Genomic DNA, 26,478 nt, shown 5'->3' with positions numbered 1-26,478 from the left:
CTGCCAAGAAGACAGTGAAAGTAGTGACGCCCCGTCTAGCGAAGGAAGTACCGTATCAGAATCGTTTGCGACTGTTTCGGCGCATGGAAGGCATGTAGGCACCATGAGGTAACGAACACCACGACTATTCCCTCGCTAAAAAGACAGACTGATAACAGAGGTAGAGCTGAAGTCTCTACACTGTCACCGTTTGTTCATTCACTGCTCTTTCCCCTTCTCTTCAACACATCTCGCTCTCTTTCAGTGTGTGTGTGTGTGTGTGTGTGTTCGCGCTTGCATGCGTAATTATAATGGCATTTATTTATTGTACTCTATTGCATCCCAGTATAAATACTTTACCATATTATGCCTAACCTTAACACAGTGAGCATGGTTACAGTATTAGACTTCAGCGCTGAGCCCGAGTGTGCTCTGATTGAGCATTAAAACATCTGAATAACTGGACAGTGTTTTCAATACATGTTGATTTATGAGGCCCACGCTGACCATATCTGCGGTGCTAATGAGAGAGTAATGGTTCCGTGGGACAGACAGGCTCATAAATTATTAAAGAGAAAAAGAGAGGGGAAAAAAGACACAGAAGGAAGTAGATGTATGGCTGTGATGAGCAGCTGGGAGAAAGAGGACAACTGTCTGAGGCAGTGAAACCTGTTCTTTGTTGGTCTGTAATGAGTTTAAAAATGACAGCTTTGTTATCTGCAAATAAACCAATAAAATCAGGGCAGAGGGTTTGCGTCCCAGTGGTGCCCATCCATCATGTTGCAAAGCTGATTCACCATTGCAAACTGACAGCTCTCTCTGTGCTGCGGGCCCCGGCAATACTCAAAGGTCTTTTTGTCCAGCTTGACAGCCCGTCTTCTTAAAACCACTTAAAGCTGCGTGATGGACATCAAGAGCCTGGCAACTTAAGCTGGGACACAACAGAAATAGGAGAGGGGAGGGGTCTTAGGTACAGTAAATGTTGAAGGCCAAACTGGATGTTCCATCGGCGTAACTGTGTGAGAAAGATTAGATTAGATTCCACAACCCAGGAAACGACACGTCAGAGCAAAGCAGGACGGAGAGGATCCCCCTCCATTGGGAAGTGATTTCCCCTCCGGCAGAAAACTTGACGGTCCCATCACAGCCGATTATCTGATGATGGGCGGGTTTATACCACGACGTGGACGGAAGCGACTTTTGTAAAGAACCAAGGCTGCCGCTGATGAACGAGCATTTGACTAAAAGTACCTGATATTTTCAAATTTCTCCCACAAAAACAGCAACATTGTCCTCCCCAGAAAAACAACCCTATAGGTCACCAGCTTCTTAGGGCCTATAGATACATTTTATACTTAGAGGAGGTGACCTCTAGTGGCTGTAGTAACTACGACAGGAGAGAAAGTCTGGAAACGTTGGTGATGCCGTACTGTTTGAGAGCAATAGAGTCCAGACAGATGCATGGAGGAAGTTGGGGTGGATGGGGTAAGACAACAATACGGGACTTTCAAACGGTGACTGATGATGGTTTCCTGCATCAAACCATTAATCAGTGTTACCAAAATCAGGATTATTTCCAGAACCTAACTAAGTATCTAAAAAAAAAAAATTTGCCTAATCCTTGTATGCTCCTCGTTTATTATTGTGACTATAAAACTGAAGGTCTGGCATATGATAACAGCCTACTGAGTATGTCCCACATCTGTGCCGGATGACAACTGATAACAGTAGCACATTTAATGGAGTGAGAAGATTGGAAGCAGTTGCCTACTTTACATGTGCGTGATGGCAACCCTGTGTATCTCCTCTACACTTACAGAGTATCCTTTGAGAGTGTCACAATTATAGAAAAATCTAAAAGTTCACAAGGAAGGCCATGGATGATCTAGCCCTCTTCTGTCCCCTATACTGGATACACTTTTATAATCGTACAAGCGCACAAAAAGTATGCAGGCAATGTGAACATGATCGGGAAAACAATTATATTACTGTGGTACTTTAGTGAGATGTTTAGATTCATGGGCAAGAAAGGATGTGGAACCTCATTTTGTAGTGAATGTGATGAAATCCATTGATGATAAAACGCTGACAAGAGTCTGGATAAACTACCTTCAAATATCACCTCCCTGCCTCTCACTGGACTTGACATTTTGGCCCGTCTGATTGCCCTCGCAGCACATTCAATACGACGCCTGATTTCATGTCGACCCGGAGTACAACCCAACAAACCCCTCCTCTGTGTCACCAACACTTTGAACTGGCCGCGTAAAGTCGTGACACTGCAAGAGCTATATATATATTTTTTTTACAGATTCTGTGCAGAAGGAGCGTGAGGAACTATTCCCTTCATCTCACTCCCTCTCCCACCCAGTTATCCTGTCATCCTCCGCCCCCTGCCGCTGCGTGTCCTACCTAATGAGGCGCTCCGCTCCAGCATGTGGGAGTCTTATAGCAAGTCTCAGAAGCCTTGGGCGCCAATCTGGATGGTTGTAACACAGTCAGACCCTCAGCATGTTGCAGATTTCCCTCCGTCTCTCTCTTTGATGCTTGCGCACAGCTCAAACATGCAGAAACACATACTGTAAATGAAAACAGCCGGGCGCAACAGCAAGCACACATCCAATGTCTATACTACCGCAAAGAAATATTACCATCGCAGGCACACATTTTCCTGTGTTTCGTGATTAAGCAATGCTGCCGTCATCCTGAACTGGGACGGTGTTTGGACTGACAAGAAATGATATAAGTTTTTAGCAAAAGCATTGGTCTGTTTCTTGGCTTGATAGTGAAATGTTGATCCTCAGAGCCAAGTCAACGTCCACAGGTGTAAAATGTAATGTTAGATAAATGAAGAACAACATCTCTGTCACAGTGTCGTGGACTTACTGGGACTCTTAAATAGAACGGACCCATCATCTTTAATGTTATTAGCAACACATGCTGTTCCTACTATGACAAGTCAACACTTTAGTCTGCCACCATTTATTCAGTTTATTTCTCATTACTATGTTCAGATTCTATTTAAACTTTTTGTCATATTAGAGGCTGTACTGTAGTGTTGAATTGTATTGCATTATACAGAGTAGAGGTGACGCAATATGTTTTTTTACAATAACCAGGATATTCAAAAAATGTAATTGATATAATGTTAATAATACACACATGATAATATCGCGTAAATTGTTGAATGCCTCTAAAATCCTTTCAATTCTTTCCATCATGCCACAGCAACTAGTTTACACTCCAATATAGTATAGCTTTTTGTTGTATTTTGAGACAAATTCATTTGCCAACAAAAACAACAACAACAAAGAGACGACAAAATTAAAGATGAAAGTTGACATTACTTTTGCATAAATATCTTTGTCATGCATTCTTTTGGCCATGATAATCTTGTAGGGAAAACTTGATATTGTGACAGAGAGATGTAGACTAAAATATCAGGACCCTCTCGTCGGACCCTTTGACCTGCTGCCCCATTCAAAATGTTCACTGGCTCCAGTGTTTCTAATTTTGCATTAAATTCAAAACATGGATAATAAATGATTCACATTGGACTGATATCAGGTCAATTTTCTTGTAGATGATCACAAACTGCAGACATTTCTGTTTATCTTGTAGTGCCACGCTGTTAGCACATTTTTAATAAGGTCTTTAATTATTGTCTTTGTCCAAATATAGATGACATATTTTAAGCAATTATCACCCACAATTAACACACACAAACATACACATATATTGTGCATTTACAAGTATAATCTTGTGGATATTAGATTTACAATATTCAGATTAAGCATAGCAGATTAATTTGAAGATGACCAAATGTGACTGAAACAAAAAGAGGATCCTGTGTGTCTCAACATCTACTTTCCTAATAATCCCAAACAGGACAGATGGATTATCGCACAGAGGACGTCAAGAGAGGGGGAAACTGTCTGAACAGCTGACAGCAGCAGGTACGGCACATTTCCAGAGCGAGAGAGAGCTGCGGACAAATTGGTGGCAGCAGTAATGAGGACGGTGACAGTGACGCTGATAGGTGGCGGTGGTGGTGAGCCTGGACTGCAGCCAGCACGTTTAATAAAAGCCACCAGGCTAAATGGGCCTCTTGTACTTCGGGCGACACACACACACACACTCGCACACAGACAGTGTGTCCCAGGGCAATCTGTCTCCTTAACAGTTGGGTCGTATTAACTCCACTGCCTGATGTCTTTGTTGTTGGATCTGTGTCCACTGATGGGGATGCGCTGTAAGTCACCCATGAATGACTTTTACATGTACTCTGCGGTCTGGACTGCATATAAAACAGCTACCTTTGGATGCAGACTGTCGTTTTGTTTGCACCGCCATCTCTTGCAATGCACATTTACCCCAATTTGTTATTGTTATCATCTTTGACAGGACATGCTGTTTGCTTCCCCTCTCCTTTCAAAAAAGTTAACATTTTAAAAAAACTGCACTTTTATCAAAGCTGTTTGTATTACAACAGTAACTCAGCTGCTTCCTGCATTCTTTTTTGCTCCAGGCTCAGACAATAAACTTGGCCAAAGGTTTCAATTGCGAGATGCGTCAGGCTGCAGAGTGATCTGCGTCTGGGCTTATTTGTGCGTGCCGGTGAAAGTGGAGGAGATGTACCCTGTGACATCACGTAGTCAGAAAGTACACAAAAGCAATTCAGCAGTTATGCGTAATAATGAATAAAGTGTCTTACCTTTCACAACCTGCAAGTGGTGGAAGTCAAGGCAACTGACATGAGCTCCCTCTCTGTTACTAGGCCTTTTGAAATGACTCCTGCGAAAAAAGAAAAAAAACTGAGTTCACATCCAGAGAGAGAGGTGGGTGTGACTTTACCCTGTGGGGGTGTGTGTGTGTGTGTGTGTGTGTGTGTGTGTGTGTGTGTGTGTGTGTGTGTGTGTGTGTGTGTGTGTGTGTGTGTGTGTGTGTGTGTGTGTGTGTGTGTGTGTGTGTGTGTGTGTGTGTGTGTGTGTGTGACCAGAGTCTGGCGATGCACTCTCCTGCCATTAATAAAACGAAAACTGAAACATCCTGAAACGAGACCCGGCCGACTACTTGGGGGGGGGGGGGGGGGGGCAGCGATGGAAGTCAATAAATACCACAACAAAAACCCGCACATGAAGCTTTTACGCCTGCAGCTACTTTTTCAGACCACAGGATAGGGTTGCTCTCTACTCACTAGCTGTCAGTCATTCATAGAACCACCACACACTACTATATTAAACACAGTATTACATGGTAATGTACTGTATTATCAGCGACACATACTCAAAGTAGCTGCATCATGCACAATGGTATCAATGGTGTGTACTCATAAATCATTTCTCAAAACTTACTATTAATGATTGAGGTTTTATTTAATTGTTATAAGCTATCTCTCAGGTTTCTTTTGTCCTTTGCCATTATTTCTAGCTGTTTAGAATTTAAATCCTGTTGTATTATATCATTTGCTGTCTTTGATTTTAAATAATAATGATTATCGTGCTTGTCATCTTTGATGTTTTGTATTCTTGATTGCATTTATCCTCTTTGCTAACCACTTATTAATGGCTGTATTGAAATGTGCTCTGTGAACAAAGTTGTTATTTTTATGATTATTATACATTTTCAAGACTTTATAAATTGATCATAGCTGGTTGAGATAATGATCAATTTGTACATAGTTCTGAATTTAAATGTGCAACAGTGTGCAATAATAATATTATTCAAAGTTTCAGTATGCAAAATGTGTAGAAAGGAAAAATCTTCACAGTGAGAAATTAGTGTAGGCAAATATATAGTGGAATATAAATATAAATGTAATATTTAAGTAAATGCAAGTAGCTTCTTTCCACTACTGCTAGCACGTTGCTCACCTTGTCACTCTGCTGTTTGGTGCGGGATAGGTAGTGTACAGCATGTTTATCATCATATTATTATTTTTCTTTGAAAACAGATACTGACTGTGGGTGAGCCTGAACCACGACACTGCCCGGATCACCACGCCAACGTGCTGCAAGCAAATCCTGAAGGGATGCTCCAAAACGCTGCAGAGGTGAGTGGAACAATTCAGTCAGGTGATCATTTGTGGATTCACCAAATGCAAAAATATGTCTTTTGGCTGCTTAAATGTTGGCTATTTCGACGCAGGTTTACAACCTGTCACTTACATTACTTTGCACCGTCATCCACTGAAATGAGCTCCCCTGTCCCCATCACCAGCACCATTTACATCTCATTATGGACCGATTGCTGCTCATACCTCCATGTTCCCTGCTTCGGGACCCCATCTGGCATGTTCACAATAACATGCATCATTTCCCTCTGTGCCCCAGGGGGCTTGCAGCGAGCCCCCCACGTACAAGGGACCACTCCTCTCGATCCCGTGCAAAGGGGGTTGGGGGTGATAATAGCCAAGTACAGCACGGTAAAATCAAATCATATGAGGTGGAATTTAGTTCCCAATCACCGTGAAAGAGGGGAACACCTGCTGTTGAGGTACCCCCCCCCCCCCCCTTCATATTTGCAGAACCTTGCCCACATGCTGTTATGTTGATGGTCTTGTCTGTTGTGGCATTTCTTCAGTCGCAGCACAGTTCGATGATGACTCAAACCTCTGAGACGGGAGATAAAACAGATTCCTGAAGAAAATGGTTGTTTACTTGATGTAAATAAGACTCTCAAGGAAGCTGTAACATATTCTGCGCAGACACTTGGGCTGGTAAAAAAAATAAGTCCGTGAGTGACTCTGACTATACTTCCATTTATTGTCTGTAGATACTTTTACAAATTACCCAACAAAGGCTACTACGACTTTATGGTGCATTATTATTCGGTAGTTTTTGTGTTTGCTATCGGTGGTAAGCATCCCCCTGCTTGACAAAAAGTATTTTTGCGAGACTATAGTGTAAACACAACAATGAGCAATAGACGCGACGTGATGTGTACGATCTGGTTTGAAAACCCCCCCAGAAATGAGAGCTTTTGTCGGCTGTTTAAGTGACAGAATTAGCGCAGGATCCAGTGGGAGGTGCAGACAAAGGAGAAAGGGTAGTGTAGGAATGTGGTTCTTTGTTGTCGGGCTGATTAATGAACTGCCCCTGTAGACCAAGCTGGAGCCCGTGGCATAATGATACAGGGGGTGTGTGTGTGTGTGTGTGTGTGCGAGCGCGCTGGGGGGTTGTGTGAGGAGAGCTGTGGGGGAATTACTCGTGGCAGTGGGTGGGGGGCTGTTCAAGGTGTGTCAATATGATGGGCTTGAAATTGGACATTAAGATTGTATGTTCGTGCAGCGTGGACCGTTCATTCATTCATGTGAATGATATGTGTATGGCTGCGTACTTCAGAGGAGGGTTTGCAAAGTTCTCATTCAAAGGAACAATCACACACCATAACCTTGATACCACCCTTGTGCACAATTCAGCAGCTGGTTATCAGAGTGGAAACACTGGGAAAACCAGTGGCCTGTCTATGTGCTGCAGGTGTCATTGTAACACACTGGTTTCCGAAGAGATTAAACGAAATACATGAAATGACATCAGTCAAAAGGCAAGCTTGACCAAATCAACCTAAACAATTGTATGGAAACATTATAGTTTTTTTTACATGATTAGTGTTCAATAACATCCTGTCTGAAATGAATTCAAATGACATATTTGACCGGGGGGTGGGGGGGGGGGGGTGGATGAAGGGCCACTTTGTAAAGCATTGTATTCCGAGTCCTTTATTTGTGCCTCCAGCTCCTGTCTCGACTGCAGACTCATCACATTGGGCCAAATGTCTTGCATGACTGCACATCTGATGTTGACGCCGAATTGATCGTCTGAATTATTTAAATGAGCCACGCACAGGGCCAGTATGCAGTAAAGGTACAGGAGGGCTTCCCGCAGTGCTCCTGTGGATGCTTGTATTCATGCATGCATGCAGCGCGCACACACACACACACACACACACACACACACACACACACACACAGCGCGGAGTTACGTCTCTGCAATGTGCATGAATGAGTAAATGTGTTAATGCACACATATAACTCACGACCCATTGACCAAATGTTTTTTTCCCCTCCGCTTGCCTCTGTATGCAGAGGCAAGGTTTCCGCAGTAACGACAAATTAACACATCGAGCTCAGCTCAGCAAGATTTGTGAAACTTCTTCTTCTCTCTCACACAACTATCTCCTTCGATACCAGTCCTCCATCCCTCGTTCTCTCTTTTCCCTTCCCATCAGTCGAGATTGGAGTTCCGATGGTTTTCCGTTGTAGGCTCCAACAGTCAGTAGAGGGGGGGATGGACACAAAGATGGAGCACGGTATATGACCGGGGAGGAGAGTAGACCCATGGGACAGGCATCCTCCTGTGCTGTAAGCTATAACGGCCCCATAACAGGCAGATTTCTCATTTTCCACGATGCTCGGGCCATATCTCATCTGCACCGTGACAATCCCACTGAGACCCATGCGGGGCAGGGCAGCACACTCAGCAGTGGAGGAGGGGGAAGTGGGAGGTGGCGAAGTGTTGATTTGGAGGCAACGACGGAGAATGGTGATAAATTGCCTCGACAGATTATTTAGGAAGAGATCCAAACCCCCCAAAAATCCTTAATTATTTGTTGTGATTCTCTACAGATATGTGGATTTGTCCATTTCAGTTTTTGGTTATTTTTCCCTCCTGAAGCTTTTTACAATAATTAAACAATTTCATTTATTGGTTTTCATTTCCTTTTTTTTTTATCACTCATAAAATATAGGTCAGAGGCTTTGTGAACATAAAACGGCCCAGTGGCTATTAATACGTCTGAGGTAATGCTATATTCATGAAGAGAGGGCAAAGATGTTAAAATGAGTAATGTTGTTATTTCTTTCTTGTTAGTTTTCCTCCCATCCAGCGACGTATGGTTGCGTGTGATGTAGGGTCAAATGATCAGGTTTGTCGATCAGCGTTCACACGTCCAGTTTCAATCTCTGTTGTGAACAAATTAGGGAAATGTATTCATTTTCTTTCTTGGCGAGAGACGTTTAGAAGATCGATAAATATGCAGTAAATATGGAGATACCACTGATTGATATCTTGTTTGTTTAACCCAACATAAGTGGAGGTTTCTCGATGAATAATTTCTTTGCCAGTGAATATATATATACAGTATATCAAACTGTCAAACTATTTCAGCCATGCTGTTGGCACTTTAGCGAGCTAACACTCTATGATATGGTTTTGCAGGTGAAATGTTTCCTGTGCATGCTCACCATCTTAGTCCAAAGTGTTATCATGCTAGTACGGCCGAGGCTGATGGGAATGTCACTTGGTTTGCAGGTCATTAACAAATCTAGATTTATACCTGATGATTCTTCAAGATGAAAAGTCATTCAATTTAATCCAGAGAGAGACCCAAAATCCATGTTTCAAATTCCATATTGTTGAGGGCTCCAAATCAAAAATGTCAACATCATTGTGCTGTTGTGGAGGGAAAGTCAGGGGAGCATCGCAGCCATTCATCCTCTGGGCACCATTAATGTCTGTGCACATTCTTGTTGCCGATGTGATAGATGTTGAGATATTTCAGGGGTGGACGGACCCAACCAACGTTTTTTTTTCGACCCCAGACCCAGCGGACATGCGTTTTCTTAGTAGCTAAATTCTTTCTTCTCCGAATCTCGTCATGACCCGATTTGCCAGAGATGTTTTGGCAGGCTGTCATAATGTTTTCACGGCCCACGGCTACATCTTCTCTCCGCATAACAAACTTTCCTTCACCTCTCGCACACTGACGTAGCCTTATGTGCGTGGCACACACTTGCACCAAATGTGTGGCCAACATCTCTCTCTCCTTCTCACTCGGTGACCAGCTCTGACTCGATGTCCCGTGTGCTCCAGGAGCACTGGATCAATAGCCACGTATCATTAACCCACATCCAGAGGGTGCCGAGCTGGAGGCAGACAGCTGCGCAGCCGCGCACGTGTGCAGCCCTTACTGTCGTCTCCCTGAGTCTGCAGCATCCCTCCATCTCTCTCTCTCTAATGTTTGGGTTCAGGTGCATGTCCTGCACGTCCATTCGCACAGAGGAGGAAAGGGAGTGAAGGGAGAGAGGTGTGAGGTGGGGAGGGAGGGAGGGATGGAAGGAGATAAGGGGAGAGATGGACAGAGGGAGCAAAGGGGAGGGATGGAGAGGGAAAACCAGCTTTGAATACAAATGAGCTGACACACATAATGTATTGCCCTCCCTCTCTCCCTCTCCCTCTCTCGCACACACGCGGAAACACTCTTACACCCTCACACATGTTCTTGCACACACTCTCTCGCTCTCCTCTGTGTCTCCTCGTTGGACCAAACGCTGCACAGCAGGCGATTTCAGCCTCTTAATTTGTTAGTCATCGCTGTTTGTTGGAACAAGCTAATTAAAAGGAGGGTGAGTGTGTGTGTGTGTGTGTGTTTGTGTGTGTGTGTGTGTGTGTGTGTGTGTGAGTGTGAGTGTGTGTATATGTGTGGAAGATTTGGAGACAGAGACGCTGCTGCTGCTGCCGCCGTCTCTTCGCCTGCTCTCTCACGCTTCACTGTGGACCAGGAGGCAGCAGGGGAGAGGAGAGAGGAAGAGGAGGAAGGGTGGCGGGGAGAGACGGACAGCTGGGTGCCGGGAGATTTTCGCAGCACTTTGCCATCATCTGATCTGACATGGCCACCGCATAGGAATCTGGCGCCACGGCAACCGGCGGCTCGGCGACAAGGTATCCGAGGTAAGGAGGAAGAGAGAGGGGAAGGGCGAATGGACAGATGCCCCCTCTCCTTGGGATTTTTCAACAGACACAACAGCACGGTTGTGTTTTGCCGACGTCACTGCTTTGCATGTTGTGCTTCCAATGTCAGAGGATCTCCTGTTACGTGCGTCCACCCCCAGGTCTGGGAGTGTGTCTGTGGGTGTGTGTGTGTGTGTGGTGGGGTGTCTCTCTCTGTGGTATTCTGTGTTTTGCCGTGGTATTCCCCAAACAGAAGCCCCTAATTATCCAGCGCTTGGGCGAATCCTATTATGGTTTTACTCTCCTCCTTGACTTCGTTCTATTAATAGTAGGGAGGGATTGCCTTATAGTCAGACTAGTGGGATGTTTGTTGTTTGTCTGTGACTCAACTCAGGTGTCAGGGTAGGTGTGTCGTTCTGATTTGTGCGTGTGTGTGTGTGTGTGTGTGTGTGTTTGTTTGAATGAGAAGTATGACAGGTGTGACTATGAAGCAAGGGGATCTGAGTGACAATGATCATACTGAACACACACATGCGCACACTAAACAAAAGCAGCACGAGAGCAAATGGATTGGGGGCTTTGCTCACATTGACAGTGATAACTCTTGGCTGGACGTAAACGGTGTTTCCGTCAGTGCCCCTCACATAGAAATCATCTGCATTCGAATGAACGATATTGAGGGTTTTTCTGTCTGACTGACAGTTAGCATTCTCACGCTGCACTGCTGCTGCACCTTCTCTCATGTTACCGCTGCACCATGTGGATTTATGCATAAAAAGGATATGTGGAATGCAAGAGCGTTGTGTAGCAAGGCAGAAGTGATTGTAAAATCAAGCATGATCCAGATTGTTGTGCCCAATTAGTGTGTGTGTGTGTGTGTGTGTTTGTGTGTGTGTGTGTGTGTGTGTGTGTGTGTGTGTGTGTGTGTGTGTGTGTGTGTGTGTGTGTGTGTGTGTGTGTGTGTGTGTGTGTGTGTGTGTGTGTGTGTGTGTGTGTGTGTGTGTGTGTGTGTTTGCGCGCCCGTGTGTGTGTGTACTGTATATCCTGGGGCAGGGCTGTGGACTGCAGAGGCAGGGGAGAGGACATATGTCTGCCTGGGTCTCTACCCTTTTGACTGGAGCCCCTGGAGCAGCAGGCGATTCAAACGTCCTGCTCTCCAGAGCGTGCGCGCGTGTGTGTGTGTGTGATGGTGCTAGTTCAACTTTCCCCTCAGCCGCTCGCCTTGCTTCTCATCTCCACCATTTTGATTTCAGTTCTCCCACATTTTTATTCTTATTGGCCTGTTGTGTGTGTGTGTGTGTGTGTGTGTGTGTGTGTCTCGTTGTGTGACTGGGTCTCCTTAACTCTAAGGCTCTGTCTTTCTTTGTTACGCCACCGTACACTGCACATGTCTGTCTGCCTGTCTGTCCACCCATCTCTGTCTCTGCTGACAGGTTGGTTGGATTCTCTCTGATTGATAGATAAATGATCAAATTAGGTGCCTATTCACTTGGAGCCCTCTAATCAGATCAAAACCATCTGGACGGCCTCTTCCTTCCGCATAATTACTCACACACACACACACACACAGCTGCACACAAATCTGCGCGGCTTTATCAGCGTTGGCCACGAACACATTACTTAGTAACATGTTACGGTGCTGTGATCATTTTTTTTCACCGTAAGGCGCGGTGTCACAGATTGCAATTGAAAATTTGTTAGAAGAGTTAGTGATCCCAGTAACAATTTAAGACTTTCTCTCTATCAAAAGTGTGGAAAGGTGAGTCTCAGTAACTACAACATCGTCTAAATTGTCTTTTGATCTGGCTGGCTGATGTTAGAAAGATGGCTGGTCACTTATTTTTCAGCATCAAGTAATTCCAGAGATGCTCATTTGAAATTCAAGTTGCTGTCTGACTGAGGGTTCGATGTAGGGTTGATATCTGTTTAGTTTGTGTTCACTGACTAGCTTCGAGTTCCACTACCTTCATCATTTTCTTAATGACGCGCTCTTGCGTCCTCTCAGCTGACTCTCTAACGTTATCCACTGGGAAGCATGATTCCAGGAGTGATCTGAGGTGAATGGTGTGTAAACCACTTAGCCTCGAGGACAGGACTTCTGGGAGCTGTGGTTGAGGCCGCGTTTTAGGGCCGCAACACGATAAGAGATCCCAAAGTGATTGGTTGTACACTCCTCTTTGTCGTTTTTTTAATCACCTTTTATGGCAACCAGCGTGGTAATGGGTGCATTATCTGAACTTTCTGCTCCAGAGTTTTCCCTTTCCTCCGACAGTGGGCAGATATTAAAATGTTGCTGAGAAGCGGACACAGTTACAAGTGATGTGTAAGTGTAGTCGTTGGAGTCGGACTCGAGGGACTCCGGAGTCAGTTAAAGGAGATTAATACAGAAGTCGACAACGGATAACGCGATCCGAACTAAGGATTTGAACTTTACCAACACTGATTTCAACGCCGCTCAAAAGATAACGAGGACAGTAACTTTAATGAGAGCAAGATATTCTCTAGCTCTGTCTCCATGTCCTGCACACTGAGTGCTGGACTTATTTCTCATCATAATTAGGCTGCAGAGAAAAGAAATTCCCATACTGCATATGATGCGTGGGGCGGCTCAGAAGTCGGCGCAACACCCCCGGGGAATGTAACCGCGGCTTTTTTGCAATTCCAATTCTTTTGGTAGAAATCGTCCCTGACTTGGTGTCCCACTTAACAGATGAGAATCATCAGAAGCTTATACGCCTCGTCTCTTGCCACCCGAGAGGTTTCTTTCCCAAAGCAGAGTCTCGTCCTCGAGAGGTCTGTCACCACCAACTCACAACTCATACATGTACTTTCTCAGCCAGTGGCCCGAACTGTGAGAGGCTCTTTGTGCCGCCTCCCACTAAGGGAGAGGGACACAAAGCGACACTTTCCATCAGCCTCTAGAGGAAAAAGGAACGGGAACGATCCCTCCCTCAATCTCCGTTTTCTCTTTCTGCCACCGTTGGTTTCCGTTACCCGAGGCTTCTGCTTGTTCACCCCGACAGCGGCTACTTTTATTTTGGTAAGGTCTGAGATGCACACACATACACCCAGAGTCCTGTAAAAAGCAGGCTTGGTCTGCACATTGCCTTGTTCTGAGGGACGGTAAGAGCTTGGCTTCATGCCTTATTCATCCCTCAGGCCCATTCCTTCCGCCACCGTAGAAGTGACTAGGAGGGAAAAAAGCTCTCCAGCACACAACACACCTCTCACCAGCAGAATACAGGTCAACCTGTCAACTTCTGAGAAACAAACCAAAAAAAAAATCACTTTTTAGGTCTTTTCTCTCCTCTCCTCTCCTTTTCATAGATGAAAACCGCCAAACATCTTTAAATCTGAGCACTCCTACTCATTTCCGACACTGTTTGCAGTGTGGGAAAATGGAATCACACAGTTTCTACTGCCGACACTTCACTGTGAGGAACATTGGTTCATGTCCTCAGTAGTAAAAATTCTAGGTCCTTAGTCTGTGGGTTCTCAATTGTCAATTTTTCTCTTCTATGCTTATTTTCTATGAGTTCAAAAACAAAAAACACAATATGTTGCAGCTCAAACAATCAGTCTAATGTTTTGTAAAATACATTCATTAGTTTTCTAGTGGAAACACACATGTTGGTTGATACCACTCTCATGTCTATGCATTAAATATCCGCTTGCTAAGCCCGCCGGCTTACGGGGATATTCTCTGGAATCACCAGCAGAGGGCGTTTTTCCTGAGCAGTTAATGGTCAAAATCCCTCGTTTCAAGTCTACTGTAATACAGCATGATGTTCATTTGGTAAATTGTGGTAACATTGAGAGTAAAACAGACGATAAAACCGTAAAAAGTTAGACTACACTGTCAATGTTGATTTATGAGTTTTTGTGTAAAAAGTGTGACAATGGTCAAATTTCAGAAGAAATTTTGGTGGAAGCATTTTTCATTCGTGACTTCTGACATTTTTTCAATCAGCCAAATTTTACTTAAATTTGCCGCACAATATTTTTCAGTTCATGTTTGTCCTCATTAATTGTGTTTTTGTAGTAAATCAGAAAGGTTGCACAGCCTCTCTCACTGTGGCCTCCTAGTGGTAGCATGTTCCGAAGCTTTTTCGCATATTGCCAGTTCGCTTGCCAAGTACAGTAGAAGTGCGTGAACTGTGTCACTTAATGGCGTGACTGGCGAGTGTTAATTTCACCTGTGAAATATTAACTGTGATGTAATGTAATGCAATTACATGTGGCAGACATAAACCATGATTGATAGTGCGGTGTGTGACAGTGAATGGAGACTCTACTGTGCACAGCAGAAAGAGATGTAGACTGTGACACAGTTTGCAGAATTCATTTATTTGTTTTGCTGTCAGACGGCGCTAGTGTATAATACATCAAGCACATTTGTCCTGATTGGATTCCACTTAATCTCACACTTTGGACTTGACCTCAGGTTGGCAAGTGCACTAACTGACCACCTGACTGATCCTCTCTCTCTCTCTCTCTCTCTGTCTGTCTGTCAGGATAAGGAGACTGAGAGCTGCGAAGAGGGACGCTCCGAGGAGAAGAAAGAGGGATGGCGGTGGAGGAGAAGCCTGGCGTGAAGAACAGCAGCTCCATCGTCCCCTGCTTCCTGTTTGTGGAGGTAATGGAACTTGAACGATCTAACACATTGCTCCGATTTTCTTCCCTTTGCTCTGACACTGTTGTCTGTGAACAAAACTAACAGATACCAAAACTTGAAAGAATTGGTTGTTGAAGAATACATAATTGTAGCAAGCATTACAGTTGATGAAACCTCGACACTCAGTCCCACTGAATGTAAAGTAACAGTGACTTATGATCTGAGTCTTGATCATATCTCTGCTGGTTATTTCCTGATTCTCTGGGCTCTCACTCCGACTCGTGATTTATCTCCGCAATTGCCGGTTTGTGTCAGCGCTGGAAAAAAAACAAAAACCTTTGTGGCTCTGAGATCCTACTCTCTATCCACACCCACAGCTTGTTGTACTCTCTCCCTCCTCGCATCTCTACAATCTCGGCCTCAGTGGTAAATATTTCAGCCTGAATGGTAAGAGTTTGGGACGGCTCAGCAAACACTACTCCGTCGCTGACAGTCCCACTTGGTGTCACACATCCCGGCCTTCTCCAGCACCAGGGGCGGCTGGGGCTTCGCAAAGTGGCTACAGCTGTTCGGCCGAGCGTTGAATGTAGTTGACCTATTTTGATTTATTTTTTTGAACTGCATGATTCATAAAGGTGGATGTGGATGTCACAGCACAGACTGGGTGGAGTATTTTTTTTAGGAGTTGTGCTCTGGGCTTTGGAGCTGTGTTGTACAGATCATGCTAAAGGTCACTGTCTGTGGCAGACAAACACACACACACACACACACACACACACACACACACACACACACACACACACAGAGAGCTTCGTCCCATGTGGATGTACAGTATGAGAGCAGTCAGACAGATGACGGAGGGCAAAGGGGAGTCCCTGGGCTTCCTCGCCAAATTGCAACGGATGTGGAGAAAATTGTCACCTGAGAAGGAGAAGTAAGCCGACTATCAGCTCATCAGCTGGAGTACCCAATGCCTTTGTGAGGTAAAGACACTGTGTCGCATGAGAGGGACAAGGTGCAGGTTGGTGTTCCTAAAAATGATGGGAAGATACAGTAGTTTGACCCATTAACCAACACAGTTAGCATTTGCAGTAGCAGCAGCAGCAGCTGTGACACATGGACGCAGTTGTGAGATCGAGTACTCACAAACCTTCTGCACACAACGGCTGCAATTTGCATCAACATTCATCGGTTCCTCTTGGACACGGAATAATAAACGTATATTTTAATTCACTGTGACTTACACCTCACGCGTCATGATTGCAGATAGCAAAGAAAAGTCCATAACGTTGCGAGGATCGTCCTAGTTTTTTTTTTCTTTAGTATTTATGTAATGCAGTGACAGTTGTATGTTGATCTATGTGCACACTGCAAACAAGAACTGATGATTGCAGAGTCAGCATACTTTTAGCAGCGTCATACTTCCTCTTAACATCCCACAAGAGCCCCCGGTTATTAGAAGTATATCTCGAAATCTTACAAGTCAGTCATGGAGTCACACAAAAACCAACTCAAATTACAGTTAAAAAAATGCATCCATTGATATGAAACATATTGCATGTTGTACTATCAATATTTTTTGTGAGATGGGGTGTGTTGGGTTGGTGCAATCGTCTCAATTCTTTCTAATCTAGAAAAACATTGATTGGCTGCGAGAAAATGCATCATAAACTGAGAAGTGATGGTTTATTTGAGCTTGCTCTTCACCAGAAGAGGTCTTCCCTGTCCGCCTCCTGTACTGTACTGTACTGTACCTCTGTGTCTGCCTGGTCCCAAAAGACCAGGACCAGGATGCAATAGACACTCAAACCCACAACCTGTCTGTGAAACTCTGGTCCCTTTGGTTGTAATGTACTGTAAAAGCTCTCCATTAGGCCACTCCGCCATATGCCTCCCACACATCGGCTCTCAGGTCTCAGTCAATTCCCTTGCTACGTGTGTGTGTGTGTGTGTGTGTGTGTGTGTGTGTGTGTGTGTGTGTGTGTGTGTGTGTGTGTGTGTGTGTGTGTGTGTGTGTGTGTGTGTGTGTGTGTGTGAGTGTGTGTGTGTGTGTGTGTGTGTGTGTGTGTGTGTGTGTGTGTGTGTGTGTGTGTGTGTGTGTGTGTGTGTGTGTGTGTGTGTGTGTGTGTGTGTGTGTGTGTGTGTGTGTGTGTGTGTGTGCGCGCGCGCGCGGAACAGTTTGTGTGTGGAACAGATGGGGAGAATGTTTCTATCTCTTTGAACTTGGACGGAAAAGCCCAGCTTACAGTACCGATCAGGGCCAGAGAGCAGATGCCAGCAGCTGTTACCTGTGGAGGACAGCGATCCAGGTTTGCTTCTGCTTGTCGATTCACCACATGAATTTTTCTTTCGTGCATGGAATCTAGAGAAAGTGTATCGCTGACGATTCAATAACCCCTGCAAATGGTATTTTCATTAAAAACATAGTTGGTTTTCGTGATAACAGAAGCAGGCGATCTAATTTGCTGCCGACGGGCAGAACATGCTTCAATGCCCAGTGAAGACGGTTGTAACGTTCTGCATTAAGATCTAATCTGGCGATGACAGTCGTGTTGATGCAAGTTTGAAATCGGGGCGCTGAGTCACAGTGTGAACTGGGTTAGGAGGAGTCGATCTCATCACTGATGCTGTTGCTAAGCAGAGAGCAACATCATAGTCTGTTCTCCCTCTCTGTCTCTCTCTCTCTCTCTCTCTTTTGCTCCTTTGCAAATGTGTAATATTAATTGTAGAGCATCAATGGTTTTCTAAATCTTCAATCTGGTGTATGATAATAGACGATTACCTACGTATTAGGCATGGCGCCTCCATTGTACAGTATTATTTCCATTGACTCACCTCCTGTACGTCAAGTACTATGATGGCAATGGAAGAATATAGTTTCTCGTTGTACTCAATAACAAAAAAGAGGTTTTCTCTCCGAAGCAGCGATGTGCTACTGGGAGATAAAATCATCACAGACCGACGAGGTGGAAATGACAGATTTTCGCCTCTCGGCTGAGAAGACGGCGTGAAATACTGTACAGGCAGGCAACTGAATCCGTCTAGCTGCTTCTCTGATGTTTTTGTGCATTTGGTCCTTTTTTTTCTTCTCTTTAACTGGTTCTGCTGCTGCTCCAGGAAAAGGTTTGCTGAGCACGCACACTGCTTTACATCCAACACCTGACTACATGGAATAAGTCCCTGGATAGGTCGGCCAGTTTTTTGCAGCCCGCAAACAATTGCGCCACCCATGGCAATCCAGAGAAAAGGATACCAGTTCGTCTCCCTTCAATCCGAGACTCAAAACCCTGGAGCTTCTCGCTGTGCATTGACGGTGTTAGACTGCCGAGCTACTCCGCTGTTTGAATCAAGCTGTCATTATTGACTGTTAGAAAGCCGGTCAGTCTAACCTGCGATGGACATGCGACTGTGTAATTTATTCGGGTCAGGGTGTCTTTTCAAAAAAATTAAAAAACTAATAAGTGACTCACTGTCTGCAGCATTCTGAGTAACCCCAGTCTCTGTTCTGTCAGCTGTGCAGAGCAATGCCACTGAACTATTAATAAATGAATACTATGAGAAATGGGCTTCGTGGCCAGGAGGTAATTCTGATCAGCCACTCACTGACCAACGATAGAAGGGAAAGTGATGCAGAATAAATCAAAGGAATAGTTTTGACAATTTGGGGGATGAGCTTCTTTGTGTTCTTGCCTAAGATGGATACCACTTTTTTTTCCGTTTGTAATAGTGTACATAGTTCAAACAGGTGGAAACAACTAGCCTGTCACTTTCAAAGTAGTATATGCATGTTCCACAAAATGTCAAACTATTCCTTTAAACGTAGGCGACTGAATGGCAGAGCTGATTCATTGTTGTCCTGTGATGAGGTGTGGTATTGCCCATCAACCACCCCCGTGTGTGTGTGTGTCTGTGTGTGAGTGACGTGACGGTGATCCACACTAAGGCAGCAGGACCTGCTCTTTTATTGAGCCCCACACCTCATCAGCAGTTGCCATGGAAACCAATCAGCCAGACTCATTCTCCATCACCGCTCTCTTTCTTCTGACTCCTTTCATCCTCGCCACACTAATCACAAGTCACAACCTTTTACTATCAGTGCAACCCACTCAGCCATCTTGTTCCGTGCGTGTCTCCTCTATCCCCTCCATTTTGCCCTATCAAATATGATTCTCGGCCAGTTCTCATCCCTGTGGTTTTTTTTTTCCCGAATATGTACAAATCTAAAGTACATCTAAACATCTACGTCTGGTGATACGACATGAAATCTGTAACCCTAACCCTCTTGCTGCGGCACATTTTATCTACATAGTGTCGATATATTTCCGTATACTTTTTTTCTTCGCCCTTAAATAGATGCATTTGTTCAATGCCATCTCGGGGACACGCTGGCAAATTGGCAGTTTAAAAGTAATTTCTGTTCAGAGCTAATCTACCGTGCGCTTCGGAGGAGAAGTGTATTGCAGGAGGCAGCTTTCTGTCGTGAAGAGTCTCCGATCAGACACTTATCCAGACCAGTGGAGGGGGGAACATAAAGCCCCGTTCCACCACTGTAAACACTTTTTACAGCCCCTCTATCACAGATCTCTGCATAGTTTGCCGCCATCATTGTGTGACTGACGGGGAGCTGTGTGATGTGACCTTTTGACCTGTGGTTAAATATCGTCTCACCGTCATGATTCCAAAATTTGTGTGCCTTTATGTCACTAACATATTAGAAACCGTATGAAAAATGTTTGGGACTGAAGGGCACATTTATAAAGTCCTTGTATTATATGTCTTTCAAGACAAATACGCACAAATTTCTTATTCATTCAACTCAAGAACTGAAAAGTCCTTACAGTCAAATATTTGGACTTTTTTATACAGTAGATGTTTTCTAGTCTTCTCACTTAACACTACGAGTCACATCCACCCATTCGTACAGTGCTTCTCTATCATACACCTCATTGTCATTCTGGGGTCTTGTCCAAAGACACATTATCACCTTTTTTCACGGAATCAAACCATGTTTTTTGGTATTTATTGTTCGACAAAAGCCATTAAAAGTGTTCACCCTACAAAATCACATCCCTGTATCCTATTTTTCATTGCTTAGTCCGCAGTTCTCTCGCTAGAATCACGCGCGAGTGATTCACAGGAAATGATGCAGCACATAAATCAGCTTTACTCAATGCTGCACTCAGGAGTGTGTGAAGTAAACACGTCCAACGCGTCAGGCCACAAGACTCGGGTTGTGTTGTGCATCGTGTTACTTAAAAGAGTGGCTGCATTTTTTGCCGTTTTGTTGTGATTACCATTAATAATTTATGTTGAGACACTGTGGAGTGGCTGTTGCACTTCTTTTCAAAGGGAGGTTTCTCAAAAAAGGATCACTTTGGCTGGCCACGCTTTTTTTTCTGTGAAATGAAAAACAAGATTCCCACGGCAATAATATTCATACAGTCCCTTTAGATGAAACTTAAATGTTTAACGCCGGGCTGAGCATTTAAAAGCGTTTCCATGAGGCGGCGGATACATCTCCAATTTCTTTTTTTCCCATCACAAATCTGCAGTGAGCTTTATGATGTCTCCGAGCACCGACTGTCTCGTGTTGCAGTTATCACTTATGATTTGCTCTCGGTCGGTTTAGTGTGGGTGTGATCTCTTCCACTGCCATTACCTAAATGAAACCACATATAGGCAGCCAGCATTTAAATCCTCCTCTCCCCTGAGGTACATATTGATAACATAAGATCTGTGGATTGATGCAGTACATCACTGATACTGTAGGAACACAGGATACTGAAAAGATGTCTGTGATTTTCTTCCCCCCGTGTGTTTGGAAAATGGTGAAATCTGCAAGCGTTTCTCTCAGTGGTCCTGTGCCATTTTTACAGAATTCAAGATGTGTCTGTACAGCACGAATTTTGTGTGCCTGTGACTCTGATAAAATTTAGGATATAGAGCACAATCATGGAGAGGAGTTGTTGAAATGTCTCCAGCAGAGGGCACTGCTGTAACACCGCTGAACGCCCCTCACGCTACACCTCTATCAGTCGGGAGTCTGGAAACCAAACCATCACTCAAGTTTTTATTCATCGCTTATTTTCCTCACTTGATTTAACTTTGACATGTCTGGAGAAAAAAAAAGAAGGTACAAGGTCTCTGAGTGTGAGTGTGTGAATGTGTATATAATCGCGTGCACACGCGGCCTCACAAAGCCTCATTAACACATGAGCGGCGTGCAGACATCAGACCGGGAGGTCACCGGCGCGTCTGTGGGAGCCTCCCCTGTCTCTATAAATAGGCCCGTGTGTGTTTAATGGGTGGTAACACCCTGGTAGCATCACATCTGTCACAGGAAGTCTCCCCGGTGTAGCCAACAAACAGCCCTTTGCACACGGTCAATCACGCACGCACACACACACACACACACACACAAGCACAGTAGGCTGAACAAACAGATGTTGTGGTAGACACACAAACGTTCTCAAAGAGATATCAGAGTAATTTGCACAGAGGCAAGCATGGAAGCCAGAGCACATGCGCATGTACTGTAGCGTCTCTGAGGTGCGATCACGCAAATCACATCGCAGTGGATGGAACACGAGCAGATGTGACTCTGTGAAGCTCAGCAACGCGCTTTTTTAGGTATATTAATAAGGGGTCAAATGGCGACGTGTGAGGAGAAGGCGGCGCTTGGACCCACGGACAACTGCATCACTCGGTTGTGCTGCATTTGCTGCGGATTCATTCGTGTTCTGAGAGGGAATGAGTGGCGGAGGCTTCAGGTTCCTCGTCACAGTGTGGCTCGTTCGCACAGAGCGAACACTTATTAGGATTATTTAGTTTTTTTTATATAGAATTTGTTGAGAGTTAAGGAAAAACAAAACACAGATTCATCCTTTGAAGCAGCTCTGTGTTGGCCAACTCCATCTATTGTGGGGGTTTTTTAGCTGCAAATTCATCATCATAATCATCATGATCATGAAGTAAACCCAACCGGTACTCTGGCCGCTCCTCTCACATTACTTGTTCACAATACACCGATCGCACACTGTACGACTTGGCGGACAAAGGGGTTTGGGGCTCGGGGGCAGGCAGTGGTGCCAGTAATAGCTGTTTTGCTGCAGTGTAGTCGCTGTATAGTGTTCACGCACCGGGGTTTCCCACCGTGGCGCTGTGTGCACTGCAGGGGCTGTCTTTCTGACCGCGTCCAAGACATGCAGAAGGGACAGATCCCCGACTGTGTTTTTGGTTGTTTCATTATTATAATACTGTGTTATGCGTTGGAAAGACCATTGCAAAGCAGAATACACGCCGACTGGCACAAAATGAAAGTAGAGGAAAATGAGGCGTGTGTCTGGGGGGTTTTTGTTGGGGAAAGCAGGACTGGACTGGAAGATGATTAAAAGCAACACTCCTCTCATCTCTTTTTTTCTGGTTCCCATTGGACTCTCCTCTCCCTTCAGCGCCTTTTCACATGAACATGGCACAAAAGCTCCCACTCTCACCCCCCCGCCTGCTTCCTCCGTGTCTGTTTTCACCTCGCCTGCTCATAAACACATGCTCACTCAGAGAAAATGAAGGCCAGAACTCTCAAAGGAAACCGCTCTCCACTGCCAGCCACCCTCTTCCTTTTCCCCTTTTCATTCACTCACCCCGTCTGACCCTGCTCCCTTCATCTCCCCTCTCGCGCTCCCTGAACACATCTTCTTTCCCCCGGTTTTTTCCCCTCTTTTATTTCCCCTGCTGCTGGGACTCCAACAGTCCTGTGAATGCACCATTGGCTCCACCGCTTCCTTATTCCAACTCCCGTTCCCACACAATTTTTCCCCCCCAATCCCCTAAGCACTTTATCTTTAGGTTTCTAGTCAATAAAAGAATCTTTTTATTCTCTCACAAACCACTGACAGACCTCTCAGGGTCATTTTCGCGCGGAAACCATTTATTCAGCTTCCTAGGCCTATTTATCATGTTCCGCTCTGTCAGGATACTTGTCGTATAGATTGGCAGCAAAAGCCAGCTCCAAACATTATTGTTTTAATGTAGCCGTTTGTCATCATTTGAGCAAGACGTCAATAGAGAGAGCGATGGCGCACATTTGAAAGAGCCGTAGAGAAGAAATGAATAAAGAAACGGCAGACATCAAATCGTTTTTTCGAAGAAGGGCGTGTTTGTTTCCTTTGTACATCAATCAAATATCCCCTTTTTACAGATTCACATGGCTTCAAAAGCTTAAATAGTATGGGTGCTGAGCAAAAGCCACATGCAATAGCATTATCTCTGTTATTTCATATGAAAAAAATGTATTACACAAATAGAATCAATTCCATCATCTGAATCATGCTGAGATAAAAAAAAAAAAGGCCTTCTCACAAGCAATGTAGGGATGGATTGGTAGAGGCTGCTGAATCATTAGCTGTTCTAATAGTTTTACTTTGGTATTATAGTATATTATATATAGTTACTGTATATATAGTTTTAACTTTAATCCACACCTGGATCTAGAGCTGTATCAAAATACACATGGGAAATGTATCAGACATGGTTCATCGAATTAACTACAGTTGTGTAGAAATGGGGGGGGGGGGGGGGGGGGGGGGGGATTAAAATTCTCTGTCCAGTTACATTAGTCGTAGGAGGGCACAGGACGTGACCTTTAAGGAAGTAGAGCATTGAGCCAGGTTTAACAAAACCGTTTATCCTACTTCTGACCAGCTGGTCGTGGTACTGCCTGTTTCTGTTCGCCGACTGAACGGCGTGAAAATCCTGTTTCAATTTTTACCGTGTAAACAGACCTTTAGAAATTCATATGAAAACATGACTAACGGAACAGTCTTTGTGTCACTACGGCTGCATCTGCTCCAAGAATTGGGTTTGTGCATTTTCATTTTTTTTCAAATTCTTCTCAGCCCCAGTCTCAACGGGGAGCCTCTCTTATATTTAGAATGACAGATTAGAGATCAGGACAGACCACTGAGCTATTCCGACGCCCGCTGCGGAGCTGTAATTAGCGCTGTCCGCCCGTCAGTTCCCCCGTTCACAGAAAAATAACCCGCGTGGGGATGATAGAAATCATCCAGTTTGCATGGCGGGACATTTCTTTTGTTAAATGGAGGGTAAGGGAGAGACTCGAAGGAAATAGAATGTGGGACCGTGGTAGTGGGAGTACTGCGTGTGTGTGGGTGGGGATGGTGCTTTCACTGCCAATGTGTCGGTAGGTAGGTGGATTTTGGCTTTAAACCTCGTTATGGGAGCAGCTGCCAACTCACCATGAAACCACACAAGGTCACAGTCTTCAACGGTCTTCAATGATCTAAAAAAGGCTTCTCTGGAATACAGAGGAATCTAGATACACCAGTGATTCAATTTTTGTAATGTGCAGTTTGTAAAGGCATGTAGTGTCGCTGCTTTGACACAGAATAACTATATTCCTGGGGATTATTGTCATGTTTAGCATACATGTGTACATGCATATACCCTTCACATACTTCACATCATATGTAGTTCATAGCAATGTCCTCCAAAACAAAGACTAAACAACAAAATAGATTATTGAATCCCAACCCTTGTGTGTAGTTTATGATACGGTACAACATTGTTTGTCAGACCCGTCTGAAATGCATCTGAATATTGCAATCTACAATCTTTATTGGGATCTACACTTATTTGCTGTTTTTAATTTAGCTACCACACAGTAACAGCCAGCAGCCGATTAGCTTAGCTTGGCATAAAGATTGGACGAGCACAAACAACACAATATGGCTTTACACAGGATTATGTTGTGTCACTAGTTGTTTTTACACTTAAGCTTGAGGGTCTAACAAGCAAATTGTATTACACCCAAATTAATTTGATTAATATATTTGAAAGAACTGCAATAAACCCACAACAACAGTTTGTTTGGGTTTTGGCCTCCTTAGGAACAGAAACAAGTTGTGTACACGGTCTTATTATATCATAACCTTTTAACATGAATAAGATGAACTTGTGAACAAACAGTTACAGTTTGTATTCATATATCCAGTAGTCATGGAGCAACATTAGCATTCATTTTGAGTCATTGTTTGGGCACCTGGTGAACAAAATTCCAATATTTACTCTTTTTTTAGTTCTGTTTTTGGTCTCCACCCACTCCTGGAGGAAAATGATCATGGCTCTTAATATCCGACTAAATGCTCCACTACTGTATGTACTCCAGTGAGTTGTGAATTGTGTCTGTCTCCTTCAGAGCTGAGCAGATAGTGCCTGCTGTGGCTTCAAACCTTAAAACCAAGACAAGCTGATGATTCCAGTTATAATTTTGCGTGATCACATTGTTTTTACATTGTTAACGATATATTTTTAGCGGTAAATAGCAGACACACACACACGCACACACACACACACACACACACACACACACACACACATATTTAAACTTGCACAGACACAATTGAAGCTCCCGACAGTGACAGAGCTTATTGTACTTTATTTTCTTGTTCAACATTTCTACAAGCTGAATCACAGTCATCGCCTTTGCTGCTGTCAACGTGAATGTCTGTGAAGGATGGAGAGAGGCGGGGGCCTGTGTAGATATAACTATCGAGAAAAAGAGGACAGGAGGAGGACTAAACTGGAACAGAGGAGAGGAGGTGGTAAAGTTTTTCGCCTGCTACCCCAGAGCTTTGCACCTGTTCCCCCTTCGCTCTTCTTTTACCTTTTACACAATTACCTCTGTCCTTGCCTCTTCTTCATCACCTCCCTTTATTTCCTCTTTGCTTTCTCATGTCTTATTTACTCCCGCTACCCTCCCCTTTTGAAACCCCCTCCCTTCTTTCATTCTTTTTCAGTTCCCTCCTGCCCCCTGCCTCCTCTGGGCTTCCTCCTCCTCCTCCTCCTCCTCCTCCTCCTCCAGGACTCCTGTCATGCTGGCCAGGTGCAGTGTAGCGTGCGTTTGACGGCAGGCCTCTTAATGGAGAGCACGTGTCTGACGGTGGACCCCTGTGCCTCGTCGTACTTCTGCTCTAAATCCTCCGTCCGTGAAACACAAAACTGCTCTTTCAGGCAACACGCCTTTAACAGCGTCCAGGGACACGAGCGGACCTCCGGAGAAAACGAGCGAGAAAGAGAATAGGACAGAACGACAGACATCGTGACCCTTGTCACAGCCTCGTGACTGTTAAACATCCT

The 26,478-nt window shown here is 44.5% G+C and overlaps 1 protein-coding gene across 8 annotated transcripts in view; it reads left to right on the top strand.

The window, feature by feature from the left end:
- Positions 1 to 26,478, top strand: part of plppr2a (phospholipid phosphatase related 2a) — a 143,777-nt gene that overhangs the window by 84,784 nt on the left and 32,515 nt on the right. For 5 of the 8 annotated variants that reach the window (XR_004785822.2, XM_035614039.2, XM_035614046.2 and 2 more), the window contains exons 1-2: positions 10,095 to 10,709; positions 15,224 to 15,345. Coding sequence is in view for 7 of the 8 variants with exons in the window: in XM_035614039.2 (XP_035469932.1) it covers positions 15,277 to 15,345 (69 nt within the window). In the remaining variant the exon portion in view is untranslated. Of the gene's footprint in view, positions 1 to 3,867; positions 3,936 to 5,932; positions 6,032 to 10,094; positions 10,710 to 15,223; positions 15,346 to 26,478 lie in introns of those variants that run through there. The other 3 variants (XM_035614040.2, XM_035614041.2, XM_035614042.2) reach the window with 3 other exon arrangements.

This window comes from Scophthalmus maximus, chromosome 17 (genome assembly GCF_022379125.1).
Source record: "Scophthalmus maximus strain ysfricsl-2021 chromosome 17, ASM2237912v1, whole genome shotgun sequence".
Lineage (NCBI taxonomy): Eukaryota > Metazoa > Chordata > Actinopteri > Pleuronectiformes > Scophthalmidae > Scophthalmus > Scophthalmus maximus.
This window is presented reverse-complemented; position numbering and strand designations above follow the sequence as displayed.